General features: G+C 37.3%; 4 protein-coding genes across 4 annotated transcripts; 2 read left to right on the top strand and 2 right to left on the bottom strand.

The window, feature by feature from the left end:
• LOC125362245 (olfactory receptor 51V1-like) lies at positions 1 to 945 on the top strand. The gene has a single exon (XM_048361001.1). It carries the CDS (start codon positions 1 to 3, stop codon positions 943 to 945), a length of 945 nt encoding a protein of 314 aa, XP_048216958.1.
• Positions 946 to 1,807: 862 nt separating this feature from the next.
• On the bottom strand, positions 1,808 to 7,450 carry LOC125361932 (olfactory receptor 52Z1-like). Its single transcript, XM_048360554.1, has 2 exons — positions 6,582 to 7,450; positions 1,808 to 1,817 (listed from the first exon to the last, which is right to left on the bottom strand). Exons 1-2 carry the CDS (start codon positions 7,448 to 7,450, stop codon positions 1,808 to 1,810), a joined length of 879 nt encoding a protein of 292 aa, XP_048216511.1.
• Positions 7,451 to 17,705: 10,255 nt separating this feature from the next.
• On the top strand, positions 17,706 to 18,659 carry LOC125362384 (olfactory receptor 51I1-like). Its single transcript, XM_048361238.1, has one exon. The coding sequence runs from the start codon at positions 17,706 to 17,708 to the stop codon at positions 18,657 to 18,659; it is 954 nt and encodes a 317-aa protein (XP_048217195.1).
• A 7,628-nt stretch (positions 18,660 to 26,287) lies between these two features.
• LOC125362765 (olfactory receptor 51G2-like) lies at positions 26,288 to 27,241 on the bottom strand. Its single transcript, XM_048361722.1, has one exon. It carries the CDS (start codon positions 27,239 to 27,241, stop codon positions 26,288 to 26,290), a length of 954 nt encoding a protein of 317 aa, XP_048217679.1.

Genomic DNA, 27,241 nt, shown 5'->3' with positions numbered 1-27,241 from the left:
ATGACCGATTATTCTATCTCAAATTCTAGCAGTTCAGGCTTTGTTCTCACAGGTTTTCCGGGCCTAGAAGTTTACTACCCCTGGATCTCCATCCCTTTTTCTTTGATCTATGCCCTGGTGTTCCTGGGAAACTGCATGGTGCTGCACGTGATCCGCACTGAGCCAAGCCTGCACCAGCCCATGTTCTACTTCCTGGCCATGCTGGCCGTCACCGATCTGTGCATGGGCCTGTCCACCGTGCCCACCGTGCTGGGAGTGCTCTGGGGCTTTGTGAAAGAGACCAGCCTGGATTCCTGCATTGCCCAGTCCTACTTCATTCACGGTCTGTCCTTCATGGAGTCGTCTGTCCTCCTGTCCATGGCCTTTGACCGCTATGTTGCCATCTGCAACCCTCTGCGCTATTCCTCCATCCTAACGCATGACAGAATCCTGAGAATTGGGGTGGCCATTTTATGCAGGAGTTCTTTGCTCATTCCCCCAGTCATCATCAGGCTGAAGTTCTTAAATTATTGCCGGCCCCATTTCCTCTCTCACTCCTTCTGCCTGCACCAGGACTTGATTCGCATGGCCTGCTCAGACATTCGCTTCAACAGCATCTACGGGCTGGCCCTGGTGATCAGCAACCTGCTGCTGGACGCCGTGCTCATCCTTCTGTCCTACCTGATGATCTTGCACACTGTGTTGGCCATTGCCTCTGGGGAGGAGAGGATCAAGTCCTTGCAGACGTGTGTGTCTCACATCAGCGCTGTGTCGGTTTTCTACATCCCCATTATTGGTCTGACGATGGTGCATCGCTTTGGGAAGCACCTCTCGCCAATGGTGCATGTCCTCATGGGCAATGTCTATATCCTGTTCCCACCCCTGATGAACCCCATCATTTACAGCATCAAGACCCAGCAGATACGCGTGAGAATCCAGAGGTTTTTCTATGTGAAAGGAGTCTGAACTCTGAGGGACAAGTGGAAGGGATTTAAAGCTGAGTAGTGAAGTTAAGAAGGGAGAGAGTCAGTGAGTGACTACATTGACTGTATTATTTTAGTAAGGGTTTTAAAAATCACAGGTTCTCCCCTTTCCTCTCGTCCATCCTTCACAGCTCAAGTGTCAATACTTTATACATTATCGGTGATGGTTGATCATTCTTCAAATCAGAATATGCATATCTTATTGATGTTACATTAATCTATGAGTTAGACTTAACAGTGAAATTCATAGCCAGTTGAGCCATGATTTTTTCCCTTCCTTATTGAGATGATAAGCTTTTGAAAATAAAAGTCATGTAAGTGGCCATCCATTATTACCACCCCCCACCTTGTTTTACTGTTAGCAGCATGTCTGCCATTGATACTTACTCCCTAATCCTCATTTCAGCCTTGTTATCACTTAATAAAATCAACATCCAAGGTGAATATATATGTTTTAAATTATTGAAAAAATAAAACAACAAACAAAAAAGAATCTGATGTGTGATTGTGCCCTTATCCAACAATAACCCAGTTATTCCATATTAGCAATTATGGAACTGGAAATAAAAGTAATTAGTAACTCTTAAAGCAGAAGAAATGCAATTTCTTGGCCAGGTATTTATTTAAATGATAATATCTACTCTTACCGCCATTAGAAGAACATTTAAATCACTTAAATATGTTAACTTTGGTAGGGATTTTGTCTTAACTTTATAAACCACTAGACGCAATTTAAAATAAACTGCTTTGATTTTTACTATGAATAAAGTATCTAAAATGCATTTCTAATTTAGTATCTTTATTAAAGTTTTCAGGTAGTTATTATTTTCTACATTAAAGAGAATTTATAGAATTCTAACAGTAAAATCATATGTTAACTACTTAGGAGATCATTTCTATTGGGGTTTGGATAAATTATTTCTTTTAATTAAATTCAGATCACATAATGCTGTTTTTCTGCTCTCTTTTAGTGTTCCTTTTAAAAAGTGTCTAAGAAAATTAGGGTTTGATGGATGTATATCATCATGCATGTATTATCATAATGAACCTCTCTCTTGTACAACTGATATATGCTAATAAAAATCTTAATTAAAATATTGAGGGAGCTGGGGATATGGCCTAGTGGCAAGAGTGCTTGCCTCATATACATGAGGCCCTGGGTTCAATTCCCCAGCACCACATATACAGAAAATGGCCAGAAGTGGCGCTGTGGCTCAAGCGGCAGAGGGCTAGCCTTGAGCAAAAGGAGGCCAGGGCAGTGCTCAGACCCTGAGTCCAAGCCCCAGGACTGGCAAAAAATAAAAAAATTAAAAAAAAATTGAAAAGCTATTTATATGAGAAGTAGCTGTGAAACAAGATCAGTGAAGTAAATACAAAGAATGCACCTTTTGATTATGATTTGTGTCTAAAGTACTCAAAATGTAATACATAAAATACTCTGCATAAAATACATCACAATTTTATAGATTTATTAAACTACTGATAGTTGCTGGGTACCGGTGGCTCATGCCTGTAATCCTCAGGAAGGTTCAATTGGAAAATTGCTGTTCAAAGCCAACCCAGGGAGGAAAGTCTAGGAGATTCTTATCACTAATTTTATTTCAAGGCAAGTGGTAGAGCACTAGCCTTGAAATAAAAAATAAAACAAACTTGGGGATAGAATCCATACCCTGCAAGCCCCAAGACTGGCATACACACAAAAATATACTTGTAGTCATGTGCTCATCAGCACAAAAAAGAGGTCATATTTCTATCACTCTTATGTCTGTCTTTTGTCTATCTTTCCCACTATCTCAATACCTTGACATTTGCTAATTTAATTTCTGTCATATATGCATATATACTCATACATATATAAATATATGAATATATATTTGCCATTAAGAGAATATCAGATACATTAAAATAAAATAAATAAAATGAATAAATGAATAAAATAAAATAGAAAGATATCAACACCCCAAATAATCATTGGAAAGTTTCACTAACTCCTGTCATTTTGTTTTTATGATGTTGCATTCCTTCTCAATCCTTAGTTCCTTATCTACTTTTAGACATAAATTTATGACTGCATTATTTGTATCTTCTTTGAGTTCACTTATTGAACACAAATTTCTCATTTGAAATTATGTGATATTTATCCTGTAAACTCCATTTCCTCTGAAAAGTGTTCTTAATATTATTTCTGCATATGCACTTAGATGTATATTGTGGTTGCAGTTTATTATAGTTTTAAGATGCTTTTTGGTACATGCGTCATTAGATCAGGTTTTCTTTCTTGCTGTGAGCATATATGCACAATTTGCATATGTTTGTGAGTTCGCATGTATATTTCCTTTGGTTTGGTGATGCTGATGTGTGAATTCATGGACTTGCATTTGCATGAATATTTGTACAAATGGGTAGGTGAAGGTTTGTTCCTATTATTTTTTTTTAATTTTCTATCATCCTGTTACTGCACCATTGTCATTGGTATTAGCAGTGGCCAGAGTCCTAGCAGTGAAATCGTGCATCCCATAGTAAAGTCATAAAATGCCTGAAATGATAACTGCTCCCTCTATAGTTGTTTAGAGGAAAATGGAAAGGTTTAGTCCAATTTAAATGGTTTGTATTAGCATGTATGCAAAATTTTTTGAAGTCTATCTAAGATAAGTTCTTTCTTCTGTTTCTACACTGAAAAAATGGAATGGTTTAAGGTGACATAATTAGGCAAAGTCATTTTATTGCATAATGTCTGATACTTTGTGTAAGAAGGAAGAAATAAAATGAATATACTTTTTTATCTGTATTTCTACATGTGATGAACAATGAAAATTCATTTGCTAATAACAACAAAAGAAAGAAGATGCTTAAATTTTTATTTAATGACAAATACTGATTTAGATACTATATTCGTCTTATATTAGCTTTTCAGTCAGTCACATTTAATGGGCTTAAATCATATATATATGTATCTATAATTTATATATACACATCTACATATATATTTATACATATGTGTATGTGTGTGTCCCCTTATTTACAGAAGTGTACAGAAGCAAAGAAATGATGTACACTCTTCTCCAAAGTCCACATCTGAAAGTTTTTTTGAACTCGTAGGAGAAATGCTAAATTACCAAGACATTCAGCTAAATATTAAGTAGCACTGTTTCTTATAATACAGTGCTTTTTAAGTCTTATCTAGTGACAATAAATCTGCTTCTTTAACAGTTGTGTATAAATTATCATGACATTTTCATTCTTCCTAAGTCTTTTTCACCGACTTAATCAAAGAGATAGTAATAAAAATTGTATTTTGTGGAAATAATAACTGAATATCTCTTGGCAACTGTTTTTGAAAGAGTTTGCTCTTCTTTAATTGGCTTGTGTGCTGCTAACATGGTTAACATAACTGGTATCTGATGCATTAAGTCTTCCATTACCTCAAATACCATGCAAAAGCCGCCCAAACATCTTTCTCTTTGGGTCCTGGAAGATACCTGGGGAAGGGATAAGCAGCACCTATTGGCATTGCACACACAGCCACTCCAAGGGGTGAGCTCTGTTCATCAAGGAACTATGCCTATAGATTTTTGTTGTTGGTATTGGTTAACAGGCTGGGACACTGGGCCTGGGCACTGTCCCTGAGCTCTTCAGCTCAAGGCTAGTGTTTTATTACTTGAGGCACAATGCCACTTCCTGTTTTCTGGTGGATAATTGGAGATAAGAGTTTCAGAGACTTTCCTGCCTCGGCTGGTTATGAATCAAGATCCTCAGATCTCAGCCTCCTGCGTATGTAGGATTACAGACACAAGCCACTGGTGCCCAGCTGCCTATAGATTTTTGTTATTGCTATTGTGTCTTTATCCATTTTGGTGTGAAATTGGTTTTACATAAATTTAGCAACATTCTTTCCCTTTGGTAGTATCCTTAGCCTTTAGTAATATTCTTTCCCTTTCCATTTTATAGAATCGTTGGAGGGATACTGTTGGTAATTACTTTTTAAATATCTGATGGGATTAATTAGCAAGTCTATGCAGTCCTGGGCCTTCTTGGATGGGAGACTTCATTATTCTTTCAATACCATTGCCCATTATTGATCTACTTGTATTTAAAATATATTTTGATTCAATCTTTGTAAATCACAAATGTCTAGAAATGTTTTGCTCAGACTTTTCAATGTATTAAAATACAAGTTTTCAAATTATTCCTAAATTAGATTTCAGTGGTGAGTGTAGTATATTCTCTTTTGCATTTTTAATTTCCCTGGGAAACAGTTTTTTTCTTTCATTATGCTTTGTCAATTTGTATGCCATTTCAAAGATTCACTTTTTAATTTCATTGACTTTTTATCATTTTATTATCTTCCCTATTAATTTCAGATCTAATATTTATGTTTCTTTTATTGTATCGATTTTGGGGTTAGCTTATTATTTTTCTAAGAAGTACTATACCAAATTAAACTAATTCAAGTCTCTAATTTTATAACTTGCTATATCATCTCTGACACTTCAAAATATTTTGTTTTCACTTCCACATAGCATTTGTAAGTGATTTTTCAGTAATTGAAGTATATTTAGGATGTTCTTTTTTTTTTCTTTTTTTTTCTTTGCCAGTCCTGGGGCTTGAACTCAGGGCCGGGGCACTGTCCCTGAGTTTCTTTCACTCAAGTCTAGTGATCTACCACTTAAGGCGCAGAGCCACTTCCAGCCTTTTCTGTATATGTGGTACTGAGGAATTGAACCCAAGCCTTCATGCATGCTAGGCAAGCACCCTGCCACTAAGCCACGTTCCCAGCCCAGGATGTTCTTTATTTCTACTTTGCCATCATAACATTGGTAATAGAGTTGTGATATACACACTTGTGAATTTGTGTGTACATTTGTGCAAGTGAACACGAGTTTTAGTTTACTTAGCTCTTAGCTATTACTTTATTATGATTTTTAATTTTTTGTATTTACATTTATTGCATGATGAATACACTTATTATTTCAATGAGCAGTAATCATTTTAATGTGCAATCCATAGTGCAATTCATGAGAAAAACTGTCATCTCCACATTCATTTAGAAAGAACAGGTATTGTTTCACTTACATGGTTTTAATTAGAATGTATGCAAGTAATTTTGAGATATAGCTCTGGTATACTCTCCTCTATCTCAACTGAAAATATTTAAATAGTTTTGTGCCCAGGATTTCTGGAAGTTATTATGTCACTTAGTAACTGAAATTTAGTGTGAGAAGAGAGAAAAAGTAAAGAAGCGTTCTTTCTCATCTTGTACATTAGGAATTGTGTGAGGCTATTTGATTATTCAATACCAATTATAAAAAAAACAGCAAACACTCTCTCACAGTCCCTGTGCTCTTACGTGAATCATCTCATATAAGCTTTGAAATTATCGTTTCGTGGCCATAAAATTATAAACATGCCCATCATATAGACAAAATACGTAAGAGCTCAGGAAGCAAGATTTGTTCTTCTTGGATGGAATAAACCACAGAAATTTAACATTGTCTCATTTATTCAAAGACTGTAAACTTAGAGGCATTTCAATTTTAGAACATCGTGTGTAAATTAGTTACTAAACTTGTTAGCCTAAATCAACACAAAGTCTTGTTTAAAGAGAAGACCTGAATGAACCTCTCCTGGATTTTCTTGGTCCTGACTCCATAGATGATGGGGTTGAGGCAGGGTGGCACCACCACATAGAGATTAGCAATGAGGATGTGCACACTGCTGGGTATGCTGTGGCCTCCAAATCGGTGAGCAAGGGAGGAAAAGAAAAGTGGTGTGTGGAACAGGAGAATGACACAGACATGGGAGCCACAAGTCCCCAGAGCCTTATGCCGGGCATCTCGAGAAGGGATTCTAAACACAGTACAAAGAATAAGCACATAGGAGAAGATAATAACTACCACATCTAAAAAGATTGAAAATAAGGCCAAAATCATACCATAGTAGATGTTGACTTTGATGTTATCACACGCCAACCTGGCAATATCCATGTGTTCACAGTATGAGTGACGGATGATGTTCCTCCCACAGTAAGTGTGCCAATAAACCAGAAAAATCAAGGGGAAGCAGATCAAGAAACTCCTAGTTACAGAGGCCACACCCAAGTTTCTGATGACTGAGTGGGTTAAGATGGTTGTATATCTCAGTGGAAAACAGATGGCCACAAAACGATCAAATGCCATAGTCAGCAATATGGCAGACTCTGCCACAAAGATGAAATGGAGGAAAAACATTTGAGACACACAGCTACCAAAAGAAATACCTCCAGCGTGGAACCAGAAGATGGCTAGCATCTTCGGAATGGTGACTATAGCCAGTAAGATATCTCCCAAGGCCAACATGGAGAGGAAAAGGTACATGGGCTCATGGAGGGTGCACTCGGTGAGGATCAGGAAGATCAAGAAGGTGTTGCCTACAATAGCTATTATGTACATAGAACAGATGGGGATGGAGATCCAGATGTGTGCATCTTCCAGCCCTGGGATGCCAATCATGGTGTACCAGATGTCTCTGAGGTTGCTCTGATTGGAAGATAGTAGAGAAGTTGTCATTGCTTCTTCTGGCCTTTCACTAGAGTCTGGAATACAACTATGAATATATAAGGAAGTATCAGCATAAGTGGGTGTCCTCACATTGTGGAAACGCCATTGCCTTAAGAAAGGAATTTAATCACTCATACATCCAACTTAAACTAAATAGATATGTTGTGTGAAATTTATCATAGTTTTGTAAATCTTCTGCTACTGGCAGCAATGGCAATGGAAACCCTACTAAGTCTTTCTGAGTTTATAATTTGATCGATGCACTGTATTGTACTCTGTTCCTGTTGTCTTAGTATTAAACATAAAACTCTCTTCAGGTTTTATTATTGTTATTGGGTTTGAATTTAGGGTCTTCCAAGGCCTGTATTAGTATCACTTTGCTATGCCAACAACTCATGACTGGTTATTTCTGTTGCTTAATCACTATCTTTTTTCCCCCTAGACCTCTAGAAATATACTGAATGTTAATAATACTCACAGAGTATATAAGCATTTTAGTAGCTATATATGAGTAAAGTTATGAAAATCACTACCTCATTCATTAATGAATATAAACCTTCTTTACAGGAGCTCTTCTTTTCCTTTCTCTGCTAATTTATTTGGAAAGATTCAGAGATAAAATGAATGTTGCCTTACTTTTCACAATTATTTAATATTGAAATAATAAAATCATTGTTGTTTTATATGGGTGCAATATGTTTGTCAATTAAGCCAACTCTATCCAAGATGAAGACTCAAATAACGTTCTTTTCACTAACCGGAGTGTTTTCTCCTGTTGTTTCTCATTTTCATTAGCATTAATAAGTTTTACAAGGATGTTTAATTTTGACATTCCCATGTGTGCATGCAATGCACCTAGATCAGATTCACCTCTCTGTCTCCCTTAGCCCCTATTTACCCAATTAATTTCAATAAGCTTCATTATTTCATTATCATATAGGTACATGAAGTATTTCAATCATATTCTTTCTCTTAAACACTGTCCAGTTGTCCTCACCCCCACCACTAGAGGAACCTGAATTATATTCCAGTAATTCATTTTTGTGTATACTCATTAGTCAAAGAATCCTGATTTTTCTCTCACATTTATATCTTATTATTTATGATTAAATACTAGTTTTTCCTACTTTTTTATTGTCATTTCTTTACAAATGTCACTATTACCGGAGAAAGACAAAAGGTAGCTCAGTCAAAACAAAGTAAGATAAGAAATTATCTACAAACATATGAATCAAGTTAACAAACATTTATGATCACTGTGAATTGGACTACACTAAAGAGAAATCAGATATATATTTATGTATGCACACACACTTACATACATATATATGTATATATATATATATAAATTTCAAGGATTTTATTCTCTTGTGATGACTCAAAACTGGACACAAACAACTATTCTCTTAAATTCAGACAAGGTAAAAGTTGTGGGAAATATTTAAGCTGAATGTCAATAAAGAATAAACATTAACTTTCAGAAGGGTTAGGAAGAAGAGTCATGGAAGTACTGTCATTAAATCAAAAAAAATCCAGGGCTTTCAAAAATATATATCCATATAAACAGGCTTTCATTCTAATGCCATTCAGTTTTTCTTCCTAAGAAGAATTAAGACATATAACACCCTTAAATGTGAAGTGTGTATACCAATGCATGAAAAATTGAGAACTCAGAGATGAAGATTATAACTCAGCAAGTAGATTGTCTTGAAAAAGTACTATAACACACATACAGCCATGGTAGCAAAGTAGTCGCAATCTCTTTCCCAAGAATCAAGTGTGTACTTAATCTGAACTCTGACAATTATAGAATAATTCTGTAGTTAGCAGCCACCTACTATTCAATTAGGAATACTAGGTGTAGTTACCTCCACTCTACAACTGCAAACTTGATGCTCTGCAAGATGAACTGTTCCTTCTTGATCTAGATTTTAGCACTAGCTGGGAGACTGACTTTATAGCTCTCTCCATCCCAGGAGCCCTAAGACTCAAGTGGTATTGAGGATCAGGAGAATGTCTGCATCCTTCTAAATCCTGAATCTCTTTAGCATAAAAGAAAAAGAAAGATTCATGAGACAGGCGTATAAGAATAGTGTTTTATTGAAATAATCGTGGGCAATTAACAAAAGCGCCATTGGTGGCAAAGAAAGACTGTATAATGGTGGGGTTACCACGTTTTAAATGTATGAATTTTGTTTTGTTTGTTGCCAGTTCTGGGGCTTAAACTCAGGGCCTGAGCACTGTCCCTGGCTTCTTTTTGCTCAAGGCTAGCACTCTACCACTTGAGCCACAGCGCCACTTCTGGCCTTTTCTGTTTATGTGATGCTGAACCCAGGGCTTCACACATTACCCCTAAGCCACATTCCTGGCAAATGTGTGAGTTTTGATGAAAAGAGGATTGCAGGACAGGAGGCCTGTTTTGCAATTTTAGAAATGTACTCCTTAATAATTTACTACTACCTAATCACAGTATACAATTCATTGAGTATAAAATGATGTACAGTTTATCAACCTTTCCTTACATGCAGTCCTTCCTCTAACCCAGGATCTGGTACATTTGAGGCAAACTCTCTACCACTGAGCTACACTCACTCAACATCAAATATTTTAAGGATTTTAAGTGTTAATTTTAAGTCAATAACAGTTTAAGTCAATTATATTTAACCTCTGTTTCCTGCTCCTGGTTTATTACAGGAAGAAAGAGACAAATATGCAGGGAAAGATAGAATTCAACTTTATCTCCTGCGGTCATAGAGCTTCTCACATTTAAAATTCATTTTTGTGTATTAATTATTTAAATCCTAAAATATCTTCCATATTATAACTTTTCTATTGATATTAAAGGTCAGAACTTGGTTTCCTTAGTTGATCTGCACAAAAAACAATTCACTGAGTAAAAATTACATGAGTATGTTCTTGCCCATATCATGGATAATGTAATCCCCAATTCCTAATGCCTAATCTTCTTTATAAGTGAATCTGGAGAGCCCCTAAAAGATTTTCCGCCTTTTAGGATTAATATATTTTTATGTAAATAAAACAGCATGATATCCTTCCTCACACCCTGGCAGCCTCATAAAGGTATAAATTTCCAAGAAGAATATTAATTTAAGTTTTCAGTATCATAGGGCCTCTAAAGGAGTAAATAAGATATTAAGAAACTATAATTTAAAAACACGTGTGTTTAATATGTTATGGTTATAGTCTTCTTTCTCTGTTTTCTCCTTTCCTCCTTTCATTCTTTCCTTTTTCCCTCCCTCCCTCCCTCCCTCCCTTCTCTCTCTCTCTCTCTCTCTCTCTCTCTCTCTCTCTCTCTCTCTCTCTCTCTCTCTCTCTCTCTTTCTCTTTCTTTCTTTTTTTGGCGCTGATCCTGTGTCTTGAACTCTGGACCTGATTGTTGTCCCTGAGCTTGTATGCTCAAGGCTATCTCCTTACCACTTGAACCACAACTTTACTTCTGGATTTGTGTTAGTTAATTGTAGATAAGAGTCTCGTGGACTTTCGTACTTAAGCTAGCTTTGAATTGCAGTCCTCGTTTCTCAGCTTCCTGAGTAGCCACTATTATAGGCATAAGCCATCAATTTTCAGTTATGTTTGTATACTCACAATACTACTATACTGGTGTGAATTTGCCTATGGAATGATAAAATGGATAGTATTTAGTGAATAAAGCAATGTTCAATGCCTACAGTAAAAGAGTGCTGAGAAGAAAAGGATAACAACATGAATGATAACATACAATAACTGCATGGTCAGAACCTGCCCTTTTTAAAAAATAATTATTGTCAAAGTGATGTACAGAGGGGTTACAGTCTCATACATTAGGCCTTGGGTACATTTCTTGTACTGTTTGTTATCTCCTCCCTCATTCCTCTCTCCCCCTCCCCCTTTCCCTCTCCCTCCATGAGTTGTTCAGTTGGTTTATACCAAATGGTTTTGCAAGTATTGCTTTTGGAGTTGTTTGTCTTTTTATCCTTTGTCTCTCAATTTTGATATTCCCTTTCACTTCCCTAGTTCTAATACCAGTATATACAGTATCCAGTGTATTGAGATGAGATACAGTGATAGCTCAGGTACAACCACAGGAAGGGGTACAAGAAGATCATCAACAAAAGAAGCTACAGTTTCACATGGCATGTTGAAAGTAATTACAACAGTGATATAACAGTTGTTTCCACAACATGGAGTTCATTTCACTTAGCATCATTTTATGCATTCATAGGGGCATAGCTATTAGGCAGAGCCTGCCCTTTACTAAAGCTTTCAGTTGGACTCACTAAAGGTACAAAGATCCAACACAATAGGTCAATGAGGGACAAGGTAACAAACAGTACAAGAAATGTATCCAATGCCTAACGTATGAAACTGTAGCCTCTCTGTACATCAGTTTGATAATAAAAATTTGAAAAAAAATCAATTTAGATTAAAAAAATCAAGAATACCATTTATTATTATTGTTATATCTTGCACAGAGGGCATAAGCTACAGAAAACTCAGCTGGCGAGGGTATCTCAAGAATCATGGGAATATCAGGCAGTAAAGGTATATTTTGTGTTGGTTGTCACTTTCATTATATCATTTTAGATAAAAATAAAGTAAGCCCATATAAGGATTCAACAAAGTTGGTTGAACATATTTACAATTAAAGTGTGCAAGAAAACAGATTTGTTTTCTTCTGTGCAGCTTTGTCTTCTTCAGGACTATAAACTCAATAGATTGGATCACTTAACTCTCAGCTATGATATTTCATCTGAGTCCTTGGGCACAGTTTAAGTTTCTATGAACTCCTTCATAGCATTATTATCTTGGAGGTTAATGACTTTGGTTTCAAGATTTTAATTATTTTGGAAACAGTTGTTTTAAACATTGTATTTATTTGGGGATTTATTATCTATTTTTTCTATTGCACCTCAATATTGTGAATAAAAATGCACATTTATAATAATAGTCACAAATACGTTGTACCCTTCAGCTTCTCAGAGCAAAGGCTAGGAATTACATTTCAAAATTAGTCATCTCAGGCTGGGAATGTGGCTTAGTGGTACAGTGCTTGGCTAGCATTCATGAAGCTCTGGGTTAGATTCCTCAGCACCACATAAACATAAAAAAGCCAGAAGTGGCACTGTGGCTGAAGAGGTAGAGTGCTAGTCTTGAGCAAAAGGACCCAGGGACAGGGCTCAGGCCCTGAGTTCAAGGCCCAGGACTGGCCAAAAAAGAAAAAAACAATCATCTCTGCAATAAACTACACTAAGTCCAGGTGCTAAACAGTCACCTATTATTAATAATCAAAGCTTTTCATATGTTATGATAGATAGCAGAGACAAAGTGAGTTCCATAGATTAATTTGTGATAAATTATAAAGACTCTGGGGGTACTAAAATAAACACAAAAGTTTGTTGTCTCCTTTGGTAGAAGTAATTTGTTTTCGTGGTGTCTCACGTGTGGCATAGTTTCACCAGTATCTCATGGGAAATTTTTAATAACCTCCCTCTGGTACCTTCATTCTCTATTTCTTGCAAAAATAATTCTGCTGCAAGCTAACAGAAGTTCAGAAGGTCTGGGCTCTGAGATCCACTCATCTTTGCCTATGCCAAAAAAGGTGCGGTTGAAAGAGAATTGTCATTTGTTCTGTGCTGAGAATTCTGGCTTGTTGGTAAGGATATCACAATATGTTTATTTAAAAAAACAAACAAACAACAACCCACAGAGATGTGCCATTGTCTTTACAAGTTGCTTAAATGAAGTTTTCCTCCTGTTGCTCTCTCTCTCACTTTACCTTCTCTCTCTCTTTAGTTCTCTCTATGTCTCTCTTTCTGTCTCTCTGTCTCTCTCTGTCTCTTTGTCTCTCTCTTTTTGTCTCTCTCTCTGGTTATTGAGTCTGTTTTCTGCCCACACTGAAATTCTTTGTACTGATAATTCCGTATTTCACTGACTTTTCTTTCTAGTACTTTTTCACTTTATTCCTTAGTTCTGGCATTTTCCATCTGGATAGTTTTCATCTCCCATTTCTTCATTAAAACACATATATTGGGCTGGGAATATGGCCTAGTGGCAAGATTGCTTGCCTCGTATACACGAAGCCCTGGGTTCAATTCCTCAGCACCACATATATAGCAAATGGCCAGAAGTGGTGTTGTGGCTCAAGTGGCAGTGTGCTAGCATTGAGCAAAAAGAAGCCAGGGACAGTGTTCAGGCCCAGAGTTCATGGGACTGGACAAAAAAAAAGAAAAAGAATTATCCAACAAAACACATATATTATACTCTCTCTCTCTCTCTCTCTTTCCTGCAAATTGCTTAACATTATCTCAACTGATTACAATTTTTTAATTGGTCCTGGGGTTTGGTCTAAAAACCTGGGTGCTGTCCCTTAGCTTTTACACTCAAGGTGTCACTGTACCACTTGAGCCATAGCTTCACTTCCAGCTTTTTGATGTCTAATTGGAGATGAATCTCACGTACTTTTCTGTCCCAGCTGGTTTTGAACCGGGATCCTGATATCTCAGCCACTTGAGTAGCTGCATTTTGCTCTCTCATTTTTAAAATGAAAAAAAAAGTCACTAAAGTTCTAAAGAAAAAAGGAGAACTGGGAAAAGCTGAAAGTAGAAAAGGTCTGATTGGAGAAGTGAGAAGAACATTATAGCCATTAGCTTTAATAGACAGAGAGGCAGCATTAAATAGATATTTTGGAGGCAGATACTCAGCTATAGAATGAGACTGGAAAAAGTATATGTCAAAAAGGGATTCATGAAAGGTTAAAAAGAACCATGCTCATTGGTTGTTTGTTTGTTTGTTTGCCAGTCTTGGGCCTTGGACTCAGGGCCTGAGCACTGTCCCTGGCTTCTTTTTGCTCAAGGCTAGCACTCTGCCACTTGAGCCGCAGCACCACTTCTGGCCATTTTCTATATATGTGGTGCTGGGGAATCGAACCCAGGGCTTCATGTATATGAGGCGAGCACTCTTGCCACTAGGCCATATTCCCAACCCAGAACCATGCTCACTGGAAGAGTGATATATCCTTTGGAGCTCCAGGAATAGTCTCAGGAATACATCTTAGCTAGGCTAGGAGTTCTAACATACACACAAGTAGAAATGCAAGGTAAAGGTAACTGGAAACTTACCAGGTTGACCAAGTGTAGAACACGTATTCTCTACCAGATATGTACATCTCTTCTCTTACTTTCAAGAATAGTAGCATCAACTCTTCAGTTTTCAATAAGCCCAATAGAAAATATAACCCCACAGGTCTTTAAAATTAGAGTTTAAAATGGATGTTGGGTTATTGATGAGTTGTATGTCTCTGCTCTATAGATAGTGGAAGGCATATGCTACATTAGGAAACTCATTTTGTTTAATCAACATATGCCACTCCGTTCATTGTTTGTAAAACTATCCTTAGGTATGTGAAGGATGCAATCCCAAAATTAAAGATATGTAAACTGAAATTAGGTAATGTATGGAACACTCATTTAGGCAACACATTGAGTAACATTAAGTCAAATATTCAAGAAAATATTGCAATGTAGAAGTACATTCCAGATTTAATGACTGAAGCTAGTTTAATGAAATTAGTTAATCGTAAGAATACCAAGAGTATGCTATATTATCAACTGACATTTAATTAATGATTTTTATCATTGTCAATTGAGAGGAAGCATGGAATTTGAGAGTGTGATGAAAAGGCACAGAAAATTCTGATATGAGAGTGAATGTAATATCTAGTGGGTTGAAACACCAAACTTCAGATGGAAGACTGACAAAAATTATATCAGTTGAAGGAAAACTATTCTCACTGGCCATAGGTATAGATATAAGAAGTATTAAAAATGAGATAAGGCTAGATACGGTGGATCATTCCTGTAATCCTAGCTACTCAGGAGGCTGTAATCTGAGGATCACAGTTCAAAACAGCCCAGGAAGAAAATACTGTGAGACTTTTATTTCCAACAATCCCCCCCAAAAGGCCAAAAGAAGATAATGTACCTCAAATAATAGTGCTAACCTTGAGCAACCAAGCTAAGGGACAATGCCTAGGCCCGGAGTTCAAGCCCCAGTACCATCAAACACACACATGCACAAACACACACGTGCACATACATACAATTAAATAAGCTATCCCATGAACTGAATATTGACTTGAGTTTGTGCTATTTGTGGCAGAGGTGTAGATTCTGTTTGCAATGTGACAGGTACTGATACAGATTATTCCAGAGCTAAGTATAGAAGGGAAAGATGAGTATAAAGAAGGAAGCAAATTCCAACATATGGTGGAAGAGAATGAAAGCAACTCGAGGGCTGGTCATATGTATGTGCATGAACTAGTACACAATGTTCACCTGAGAAATTTGTACTGAGGTAAAAGACCTTATCAGGGGCAGTATATGTTGTCGGTTACTCTCCACCACGTAGGCATGATTTGTAAAAGCACTTAGTCACTACTGTGTGGTGAAGTACCTAGGCATCAGTACAGTGAAGAAAATGAAAACTTTGCTCCATTTGGGATTGCTTTACGCAGATGTATTTACACTTTAACAAGTGCCAACATTAATTACATTTACTTGGTTCAAATGATACTCGGTTTTTAATTTGTCTAGAAGGAAAAACAAAGAATTTATTGTCTCACTTCTCTGAATTCTTTTCTCCTAAGAAATAATCCTTTAGTGTTTCTACTTAAATTTTCTGCTGATGATTTTTATATTTCATTGCATTCTTAATTAATACAATTTTACAATAGGCATTGTGGATATTGTTCAAAACATGTACTCATTACCACTGTAACCCCTCTTACATTACCTGTAAAATAACAATATTTAAGGTATTCTGTTTAGATTCTATGCTTATGCTAGTATTTATGGTTTAATGGATATTCAAAGACTTCAGTTATCTTAATATTTTCAATTTCTGCATGAATGATCTCTACATAAAAATTTAGTCTTTTCAAGACAAATTGTTTCTAAAACAATTATAGATAATATTTCTTCTGATTTCTTCATTGATTACAGGCAAGTAATAATATAGTTTTCACTAATGAGGCTAATTTAAGGCATCTCTAAAACATTGACATTTATTGATGTGCAAATATAATTTACTCATATTTTGAAGTAGATACATTTCATCTTTTCAAGAAATTATTTGTTAATGCTTGATGCTTTTCTCACATCATATGAGAAGTTAAAACATTCTCTTATATTTTAGTAAGTTTTCACATTTGGAAAAACAAGTCTATCCTCTCCAAAGAAAGTATTAAATATAGCCTGGTGCTGGTGGCTCACACCTGTAATCTTAGATACTCAGGAGGCTGAGATCTCAGGATCATGACTGGAAGCCAGCTCCAACTGGAAAGTCCATGAGATTCTTATCTGTAATAATCTACTAAAAATGTAAACAGAGCTGTAACTGGAGTGTTAAGAGCGGTAGCCTTCAACAAAAAGTTCAGGGATAATTCCCAGGCTCTAAGTTCAAGCCCCAGGACCAGGAGAGAGAGAGAGGAGAGAGAGAGAGAGAGAGAGAGAGAGAGAGAGAGAGAGAGAGAGAGAGAGAGAGAGAGAGAGAGAGAGAGAGGAGAGAGAGAGAGGGAGGGAGGGAGGGAGGGAGGGAGGGAGGGAGGGAGGGAGGGAGGGAGGGAAGGATGGAGGAAAAAGAAATCAAACACCTGAAAACTTCACTGTAAGAATGAAAACTATCATGTAAAGTTAAATAAAAGACCTCGTCTTATGCAAGTTACTGAAATATCCTCTGAATTATTTCTGCAAGGAGAAATGCTAGAAAAAAATGGTCTATGTTTCAAGATACCTGAATGTCTATAGGTACAAAATTGATGTGGAAGAATTCCTCCACATTTTTGACCACAAAAAAAGAAGAAAAGAAAGATAAAGCAGATATACACATAACTAAGAGAACTATGATAAATAAGGACTTCTAAAAATGATGTTTTCCTCTTAGCATCTTACCAATGATTGAGTAATTTGTGCCAAATGAATGCTAGTAGTTGTTAGAATTTAATACCATTTCCCCTTTTCCAAACTCCAGGTAGTTATTCAAATGGGTCTGGAAACCTAAGGATCACTTCCTAAATGAAACACGTCCAATTGGCACTCCCTGGGATGAGGTAGATGCATTATCTCTTCCTTTCTTAAAATCTTCCCCCCCTCCCCTCTTCCTGCAGAGACATGTGAAAGCATATCTGACCTGACTTCCCCGAGGCATCTTCATGGAGCTTAGCAACAGTAGCTGGTTTCAGCCCCCAGCTCTTCTTCTCACTGGCATTCCAGGACTGGAAGCTGTACAAATATGGATCTCCATCCCGCTGTGCATCATGTACTTAATTGCCCTCCTAGGAAACTCTACCATCCTCTTTGTCATCAAAACCACTTCCATCCTTCATGAACCCCAGTACATCTTTCTGTGCATGCTTGCAGCTACTGATGTCGGTCTGTCTTTTTCCACTCTACCTACAGTATTCAGTGTCTTCCTCCTGAATCGCAGGCAGATTGAATTCCACTCTTGCCTGGCACAAATGTTTTTCATTCATACCTTCTCTTCCATGGAGTCAGCTATCCTGCTGGCCATGGCCTTTGACAGGTTTGTAGCTATTCGCAACCCTCTGCAGTACACGGTGGTTTTAACTCCTTCTCGGATTATTGGCATGGGGCTTGCAGCTGTGACTCGTGGTGTGATTTTGATGGCACCGTTGCCGATCCTGCTCAAGCGGCTGCCCTTCTGCAAGGGTGTCATTCTCTCTCATTGTTACTGCTACCATCCTGATGTTATGAAGCTTGCCTGTGGACGTGTCAGGGTCAACGTCATCTATGGCTTGTCTCTAGTCCTGTGTTCTTTTGGAATTGACTCTGTGTTCATTGTCATTTCATATGTCTTGATTCTGCAGACAGTGCTGGGTATCGCCTCAGGAAGTGGCAGGCTCAGGGCACTTAATACTTGTGTTTCTCACATCTTCACAGTCTTCATCTTCTATGTGCCACTCATTGTGTTAGCCCTGATTCACAGGTTTGGTACATTCACTTCTCCTCTTCTCCATGTCACTATGGCCAATCTCTTTCTCTTCTTGACTCCTGTCCTTAATCCTTTAGTTTATAGTCTTAAGACCAAACAGATAAGGTCAGCAGTGTGTAAAGTATTCAAGGAGAGGGAAATCTTGCTCAATTAGTCACAAAGTCTTAGTGAGACAAATACTGTGCCTCTAGCTTCTCATCTGTCTGCTCCCAAGATATTTACCATTGCTTCCAGGTATGTTTATCTTATAATTCAAGAAAATGAAGGTGTTTTGATTATGATTGTGGAAGAAAACTGCCAAATGTATAATTTACCATACTGTGAAATGAGAGATGGAGCTATTTTTTCCCTCTTTTAAAGAAACACAAAAGATATGTAAATCTTGAAAAAGTGTAGAAACCATTCAGTTAATTGATCATTCCTGGGAAACAGCAATGAAATAGGATTAGCTACCACAAGGAAGAAAGGGACTTTTTTCTTATAAACTTCAATTCTTTTCTTGCATATAATCATCCATTAGCACAAGTAAAACATCTTAAAGTTAGGCGAACCAGTGCAACAGCAATACTTACAAGACAATATGTTGTAAGCCAACTGTAGAACTCGGGGGTTGGGGGGGGGATTAGGGAGGAAGGAAGGTGGGAGTAAAATGAGGGAGGAGGTAACAAGTTTGATAAGAAATGTACTCACTGCCTTACATACGTAACTGTAACCCCTCTGTACATCACCTTGACAATAGTTCAAGCATGAAGTGATATTGGATAAAAGTCAATCTAAGTAGATGAAAGAAATAAGGAAAGCTTGAATTAGTGAACAGATTATAGTGGTACAGATGAGTGAAGACCTTCAGGATATATCTGTCATCTCTTTTCTATCATCTATATATCTATCTATATGAGACATAAGTGAATGAAATCAGTGAAGGGCTAAATGTGATGAAATGAGAATGTACACAGAAATACTGGAATGTTATCGGTATAGCAACATAGCAATATATCGTCATGGATGTATATGAACAAGTTGCAAAAGAGGAGAGAGAAGCATAGAAGAAGGAAGAGGAGGAGGAAGAGAGAAGAGGAGAAGGTGGAGGAGGAGAAAGAGGAGAGGGAGGAAGAAAAGAATAAAAGAAGGAAGAAGAGGAGAAGAGGAGGAGGAGGAGAGAAGGAAGAATAAGAGGAGGGGAAGAGGAGGAAGAATTTCCCTTTGGTTCGCCTTGAATTTGAGGATGGGTATAATGAGAAACATGCCCGCATGTCCCCAAAGTCTAAAGACAAACACTAAATAAAACAGCATCTCAAAATGTTTATATAGAATGTATTCTATAATTGTGAGGTAAGTAAAAGTTATTAAACAAGCTCACAGTGATATAATCTATAAGATATTCAGACAAATACACTTTTCTGCAGAAAATTTCATATATTGGTGGAGGATATTGGGAAAGATTTTCTTGAATACAAACCTATTCTTGGATAAACAAAAATAACATATAAAATAATATATGAATTGATTTTGGCCCTGGTACTCTACTATTTGATATAATTAACTTAGTATATATAATGCAAATGCATTTTGCTCTGGTGAAGATGATAAAAGAGAAGGTTATAAAATAAAACATAATAAAGCTTATGGAGAAGAAAGGAAAGTGGTATGTTTTAGAACATGTTGAAAATGTATTGACCTTTCTGAACTCTACAGAACGGCTGAGTTATGAACTCATTCATAAGTTGTGAACTTATGAAATATGAAGAATTTGGTGAAACTCCAGTCAATAGTTTCTCATTTGTTTTAACTTTGTGTGAATAAAGTATTTCAGATTACATATTAAGAAACATAGGAGCAAATGAAATATTATGAATGTATAAATGGACAATCTTTACTCATAAAACTATGACTAATAAATTTTATCCTGTTTTCATACCTAAATCTATATCCTACACCTAAAATTGATGTAGAGATCTGCATTTATCAAACAAATCTAAAATTGACAGTCTTTTTAATCATCAAATTTCTTACTTTTCATATTGTCTATTGAGTGATTTTCTTTTCTGAGCAACATGAATCTTCTTGGTCTTTAAGAATATACTCAATTTGAGTTGGACATCAGGGACAACCAGAGGTAGATATTTTTCAGGACTGACCTGCTACTAGAGAACTCTTATGACTGATTTAAACAACTACAGTTATGCCAGGAGAGGGCCACAATAAATCAACCCAGTAAGAATGAGATGATACGTGCTGAAAGCCTTCACCTGGGTCTTTCTGGGAACATTGCCCAGCACAGCTTAGAATATCAGACAAATAAATGGCTACAAGCAGAAAGTCAACCACTAAAGGAACTATAAGGCAGACTTTTGGTTGTGACATGAGAAGGACATGGTTGTGATATGAGAGACCATCAGGGAGGCATGTCTTCAGGGTTTGATAATGGCATGTGGCCAATGGCAATGGTATTGATATTGACCACTTGGTCACTACCATATCTAAAGGAAGAGACCTCTAGTCAAAGGAGAGATCAAAAGACTGGTCTCGGGTGTAGAAGAGAAAGACATAAAGTTAAGTGTGAGTGAGTAAATTAGAGTGCTTTCCTGAAATCGTGGTGAGGTGAGACTGAGTGAATTATGAAAGTCACAGGTTATAAGGAACCCCCGAAAGTCACTGAAGGTTTTGAGATAATGGAATCATTTGATCACATTTTCATTTTAGGAAATTCATTCCAGTTCATATGTGGATAATAACTAAATGGGAAGAACTGGAAGAGGGTGAAACATTTGGAGCCTATTTTCATGTTCTAGTGAAGACCCAGGGTTAGACTATATTTCATAATGTGAATAAAATTGCATTACCCCATATTTCAGAAGAGTGACAGCAAAATTATTTCTGTAATCACTGGTATAGTAGGAAATCCTGCAAATACTTTTTTGTCCTGCAAATATTTCTTAAATTTGCATCCAACAATGTGTGTCAAGTCTGGAAACCATGTCCTATCAAGGCATTGTGGTCTTATATATGGGCAGATGAAAGTTACCCAGGAATAGGCAAAGACTAAAAAACTGTTTATAACTTAACAGTAAAGAACTTCTCAGTGTTCAAGGAAATAAAAGGCATTCTGACCACTACATTCCTATTAGTTTTTTAGGAAATATGTTCCCTATCCTATCTGAGGATGAATCCTAAGCACTCAACTATTTTGGTTTAGATTTAATAAACTCATGTCTGTATCTGAAGACCTTGTGTGAACTGGCAATGCAGTCCCATTATTGACCGATTTGTTAAGGAAGTAACTAGTGTTTTTGCTAATGATTCTGGTAGTATTGTAAAAAGAAGATGTTTGTTCTCTCTTTACCTCACTCATTGATTTATGAAAATAAATATCCATAAACAAATGTGTTTTCAGAGAAAAATTGATTTAATATTTTCCAGAATCCTGGGTTTAATTAATTGAAAAGGGAGTTGTTTAGGGATATCCAGTAGTAGAATTACCAGGGTAGAAGAAAGTGAATTGAATATTCTGATCCCACTGGGATCAGAGATAGATAGTTTCCACATCTCACAGCTCAAATGGATTTTAAAATTTTGGTGAATGCAAGTTAAAAACCTACAGTGTGTTATTTTCAATCTAATGCACTACCACAATGGAAATAACCTCTGGTTTATCTTTTCTATGTTGTCCAGCAAGAAACACATCTTAATGATGTCAATTTTCTTCAAAAATGTTAACATAGGATAATACAGAGTCTATTAAAAATAACCTAACCCATGTAATATAAAATATCTAGTGTAGAAACACAGGGAAGTATCTGTTATATCTAATAGACAAAGTCAAGTACCATAGATAGAAAAAGGTCTATGATTACAAGAGTTCTTAAGAAATATGTGGAACACTAGAATATGCCTCCCCCATGTATAAATGGTTGTTCAGAAGAACAAAATTCAGAAGCACATACAAAAGAGTGTTCTTCTTTCACTCTATTTACCACTATGAAAGACATAGATTTACAAAGACAAAACATATTGTGTCTCCAGTTACCAGTTACAAGATAGGTTTAGTTTTTTGTTAGCCTTATGATGATACTAAAAGAATTTATATTAAAAGAGTTCTTCCTCTTTGCCTGCCATGTGTTTTGTCTCTCCCAGAAAGATTTTCCCCTTACACTCATTGTCCAATATTTATTTCTCACATTTGTCCTTAACTCATTGATTTACAGTATGAAAACATATGAGAAGTGTAGTGTGTGGGCTGTTTGCACGTAATGTAATATGAAAGGTACCAGGGAAAGAAATTTAGCCGTTGTTTTAGAATGTCTTTGCATGGTTTGACTATAGCATTTCTGGAAAGAGGGGATCATCTCTTATTTTAAAACCTAAGGATATTATATAAAGGAACAACTTCTCAGCATTGTGTTTCTTGTAACATACCCAATTCTCCAGTCTGAACTATTCTTTACTTTGACCCCTTTTCCATTTCATTCTCTTCTGTACTAAATGACCCTGGCTCACTATACAGACTTCAGGAACACAGCATGGAAAGTTATTTCCTCTGTGCAATCTTCAGGGTCTTTACTCTGGCAACTTTTAGTCCATATGAAATCAAAGTAGATAGTTGTGACTCTGAGGTGCTAAAGATAGGAGTACTGTCTTCTGATCAACACATTTATCCAGATGAGAACCCAGACTTAGAGAGGTTAATTAACTTGCTCAAGGTTGTAATGGTTAGCCTTGGAACCACACTCTAAACCAGGCACCCTGATAGGAGGAGGAGGAGAAGGAGGAGAAGCAGGAGGAGGAGGAAGGGGGGGGGGCGATAGGAGAGGACAGGACAGAACTAGTTTGAGAGCTAGGTGGGGTAAACATTTTCACTTCAGCAAAAAAGGCTCTGCCTTTTCTTCAAATGCCAGCATCAGACCACTTCCCTCTGTGTCCAACTGAATTTTCACTACTCTAGAGATACAGAAGACTTGGTTCAATAAAGGACAGTGTGGTGTAAGCAGGGGTCATTGGCTTCTAATCCAGACAATCACACTCTACAACCTCCATCACCCAAATACATGTAAGGCAGTTAGCACAGGGCCTCAACTCTGTGTCAACTCATTCCTGTGTTGCTTTCTTTCTTTCTTTATTAGTTTATTATTTATTTATTTTCTTATTTATTGTCAAAGTGAGGTACAGAGAGGTTACAGTTTCATATGTTAGGCATTGGGTACATTTCTTGTACTGTTTGTTACCTCCTTCCTCATTCCCCCCTCCCCCTCCCCTTTCCCTCTCCCTCCATGAGTTGTTCAGTAGATTTACACTAAACAGTTTTGCAAATATTGCTTTTGTAGTCGTTTGTCTTTTTATCCTGTGTCTCTTGATTTTGGTATTTTCTTTCACTTACCTAGTTCTAATACCAGTATATACCGTTTCCAATGTACTCAGATAAGATACAGTGATAGTGCAGGTACAACCACAGGAAGGGGATACAAGAGGATCATCAACAATAGAAGCTAGGAAAAGTATTTCTAAAACATCATGAGTCGTTTCCAGGTTTCACATAATTCACCTGTGAGATCCCATTTCAATCCACACAGTCATATCAAAATATATTTTGTGTGTGTGTGTGCTGTCTTAGGACTTGAACTTGGGGCCTGCACACTGTCCCTGAGCTTTTGTACTCAAGATTGGCACTCTACCACTTGATCTATAGCTCCACCTCAAGCATTTTGCTAGAGATGAGCATCTCACAGACATTCCTGCCCAGGCTGGCTCTGAACCACAGTGTTCAGATTTCAGCTTCCTGAGTAGCTAGGATTACAGGCATAAGCCACTGGTTCATGGGAAAACAGTTTTTGAAGAGAATTCCTTCTTTTTTTTTTTTGCCAGTCCTGGAGCTTGAACTCAGGGCCTGAGCACTGTTCCTGGCTTCTTTTTGCTCAAGGCTAGCACTCTGCCACTTGAGCCACAGCGCCACTTCTGGCCGTTTACTATATATGTGGTGCTGAGGAATCGAACCTAGGGCTTCATGTATGAGAGGCAAGCACTCTAGCCACTAGGCCATATTCCCAGCCCGAGAATTCCTTCTTTACATTTATGTGAATCAAATCTAACTAAAATAAATCATTTATATTGTTATACAAATATGTATTGTTGGTGAAAAGCTTTGATATTATATAAAAATATTCTAAGAGAAAAGAAGACTCATTTTTCATAATTTTTACTTAAACCTGTTTATATTTTACAATTTTTATTCTGCAACTATTCCAATAAAAAATCTCATCTAACATAGAAATTGATTAAAGATTAAAGAAAAAATACAAGAAAGCAATACTATGAAATTTGTACCCTAAGTAATACATACTTGGTTTCCCCAGACTAGGTTAAACTGGATTTAACATTTAGTTGAACATTAGCACATACTGATTGAAATTAGCCTGTATAACTTATCTGCTATGTCATTTAGGAAAAACAGCTAGAATTACATCAGTACCCAAATCTATGTGAAGAAGTCTGTATTATTAAATTCTATCTACTTGTAAGGAATTCAAAAGGATAATATCTCTGTTACTCAGATAGTGATAGCAAAGGTAACCAGAAAATACTATTGTCTTCCAGCTCAAGAAATTCCTGAATTTCTCAAATTGTATTTTGTTGTGAAAATCTTGTGCTTGAACATGTACTAAAAATGTTATTCATTTAGCTTTTTCATAATAGTATAATAGTATATGACATATACTGTTTTGGGTTATAAATGCAAATCAAGGACAAACATCACATTATTCATGCATATCTATATTGCCTTTTACTCTAACTTCAAAATATTTTTTTAAAAAGTCAACATTTGCTTATGTGGCAAATTTAAAAGATGCTCAGAAGAGAACAGTGTCTTCAGGAATTTAAAGAAGAGCATTACATCCTTGTTTTGGAACTCAGGACACAATCTCTAAATATGAAGATGGAAGCAATATAAAATACAAAAAAGTAACATTATGAAGTAATAACATAATCAGAATGATCATTTCTCATGCTCCTATTCATTACCCCATTTCAAAAGGCTTTATTTTTTGTGAATCATTGAAAGAAAAAAAAAAGTTCAGGCAATCTCTACCACACATACAACCATAAAATTGTCATAAATTTTGGATTTTTAAAAATGATTATCTTTGGGCTGGGGATATGGCCTAGTGGCAAGAGTGCCTGCCTCGGATACACGAGGCCCTGGGTTCGATTCCCCAGCACCACATATACAGAAAACGGCCAGAAGCGGCGCTGTGGCTCAAGTGGCAGAGTGCTAGCCTTGAGCGGGAAGAAGCCAGGGACAGTGCTCAGGCCCTGAGTCCAAGGCCCAGGACTGGCCAAAAAAAAAAAAAAAAAAAAAAACCAAGAAAAAATGATTATCTTTAAGTAGTTGTATGAACAAAACACTGCTTAACAAAGCAATTTATGAATCCAATGTAAATTCCTCAAGTAGAACAACACTGAAATTCGGAATCGGGTGACATTTTTCATGTTCTGTAAAGTCACACCTTGACTGATGGTTGTGTAGTCCAGAACTGGAGTCCACGACAAAGGCAGTGATACTCAACTCAAAGCCCATTTCCCATCACGATAGCAAACAGGGAGCATCACCAATGGCATCATTGATTTCAACAGGCTGCCTCCCTTGCCTGCCTCAGTTCCCTTCCTAAAGGGAAGGCCTGAGACATTTTTCATGTTTGAATTCGCAGTGCTGGGCGTACTATTGGGCACACAGTAGATCCTCTATAGCAATTTAAAAACGATTTCCCCCTTCTGATTCAGAGACGAGACTCATTCCCCAGCAATCACACGTTGCACCCAAAATCTCTTGCGCAGGGCAGCTTGGATCTGCCGGGACTTGAGACTGTAGACCAGAGGGTTGAGCAGCGGAGTCATGAGGAGGTAGGCGTTGCTCATGGTCGTGTAGAGAAGTGGGGAAGTCTCCTCACTGTACCGATGAAGTACTGCGAGACTTATGAGGGGTAGGTAGAACACCAGCACTGTGCACAGGTGACAGGCGCAGGTGTGCAGTGATTTCCAGTTTCTCTCTTGGAGTCCCAATTTCATAACAGTGCCCAAGATCTTCATGTAGGAAACGAGGATGAAGATGACATCGACAGCGAATGTGCAGAGAACACAAACCAACCCATAGACACTGCTGAAAGTGACGTCTCCACAGGCCAGATTCAGCATATCTGGGTAGTAGCAGTAAGAGTGTGAGAGGACATTGGCCCCACAGAAAGGAAAGGTCCTGAGGAAAAAGGGCAGAGGAGCCAACAGGGTGGCCCCTCGTAGGAAGGCAGCTCCACTGAGGCAGACAACAGTACAATGGGTCAGGATCCTGCTGTAGTTGAGAGGAGCACAGATAGCTACCAAGCGATCGAAAGCCATGGCTACCAGCACTCCTGACTCGACAGAGGACAGAGTGTGAATGAAGAACATTTGAGCCAGGCAGGCATCCAAGCCAATATGGTGGACATCAAACCAGAAGATAGCCAAGACACTGGGCATTGTTGACAATGAAAGGCCTAGGTCAGTGAGGGCTAGCATAGCCAAAAAATAATACTGGGGCTCATGAAGATTCTGTTCTGATCTAACTAGAACAAGGAGAAGAACATTGCCGCCAACGGCCACCAGATACAAAAGACAGAAGGGGATGGAGATCCACATGTGTGCAGACTCCAGACCAGGAATGCCAATGAAGGAAAACATGGGCCAATCAGAAGTGTTACTAACAGCTGACAT

This window comes from Perognathus longimembris, chromosome 13 (genome assembly GCF_023159225.1).
Source record: "Perognathus longimembris pacificus isolate PPM17 chromosome 13, ASM2315922v1, whole genome shotgun sequence".
Classification (NCBI taxonomy): Eukaryota; Metazoa; Chordata; class Mammalia; order Rodentia; family Heteromyidae; genus Perognathus; species Perognathus longimembris.
Note: the sequence above shows the minus strand (reverse complement) of the source record. Positions and strands in the feature narration are given on the sequence as shown.

Coding starts and splice junctions, on each gene's coding strand:
- LOC125362245 (XM_048361001.1), top strand. CDS start 1: ATGACCGATTATTCTATCTCAAATTCTAGCAGTTCAGGCTTTGTTCTC.
- LOC125361932 (XM_048360554.1), bottom strand. CDS start 7,450: ATGATTGGCATCCCAGGGCTGGAAGATGCACACATCTGGATCTCCATC.
- LOC125362384 (XM_048361238.1), top strand. CDS start 17,706: ATGGAGCTTAGCAACAGTAGCTGGTTTCAGCCCCCAGCTCTTCTTCTC.
- LOC125362765 (XM_048361722.1), bottom strand. CDS start 27,241: ATGTCAGCTGTTAGTAACACTTCTGATTGGCCCATGTTTTCCTTCATT.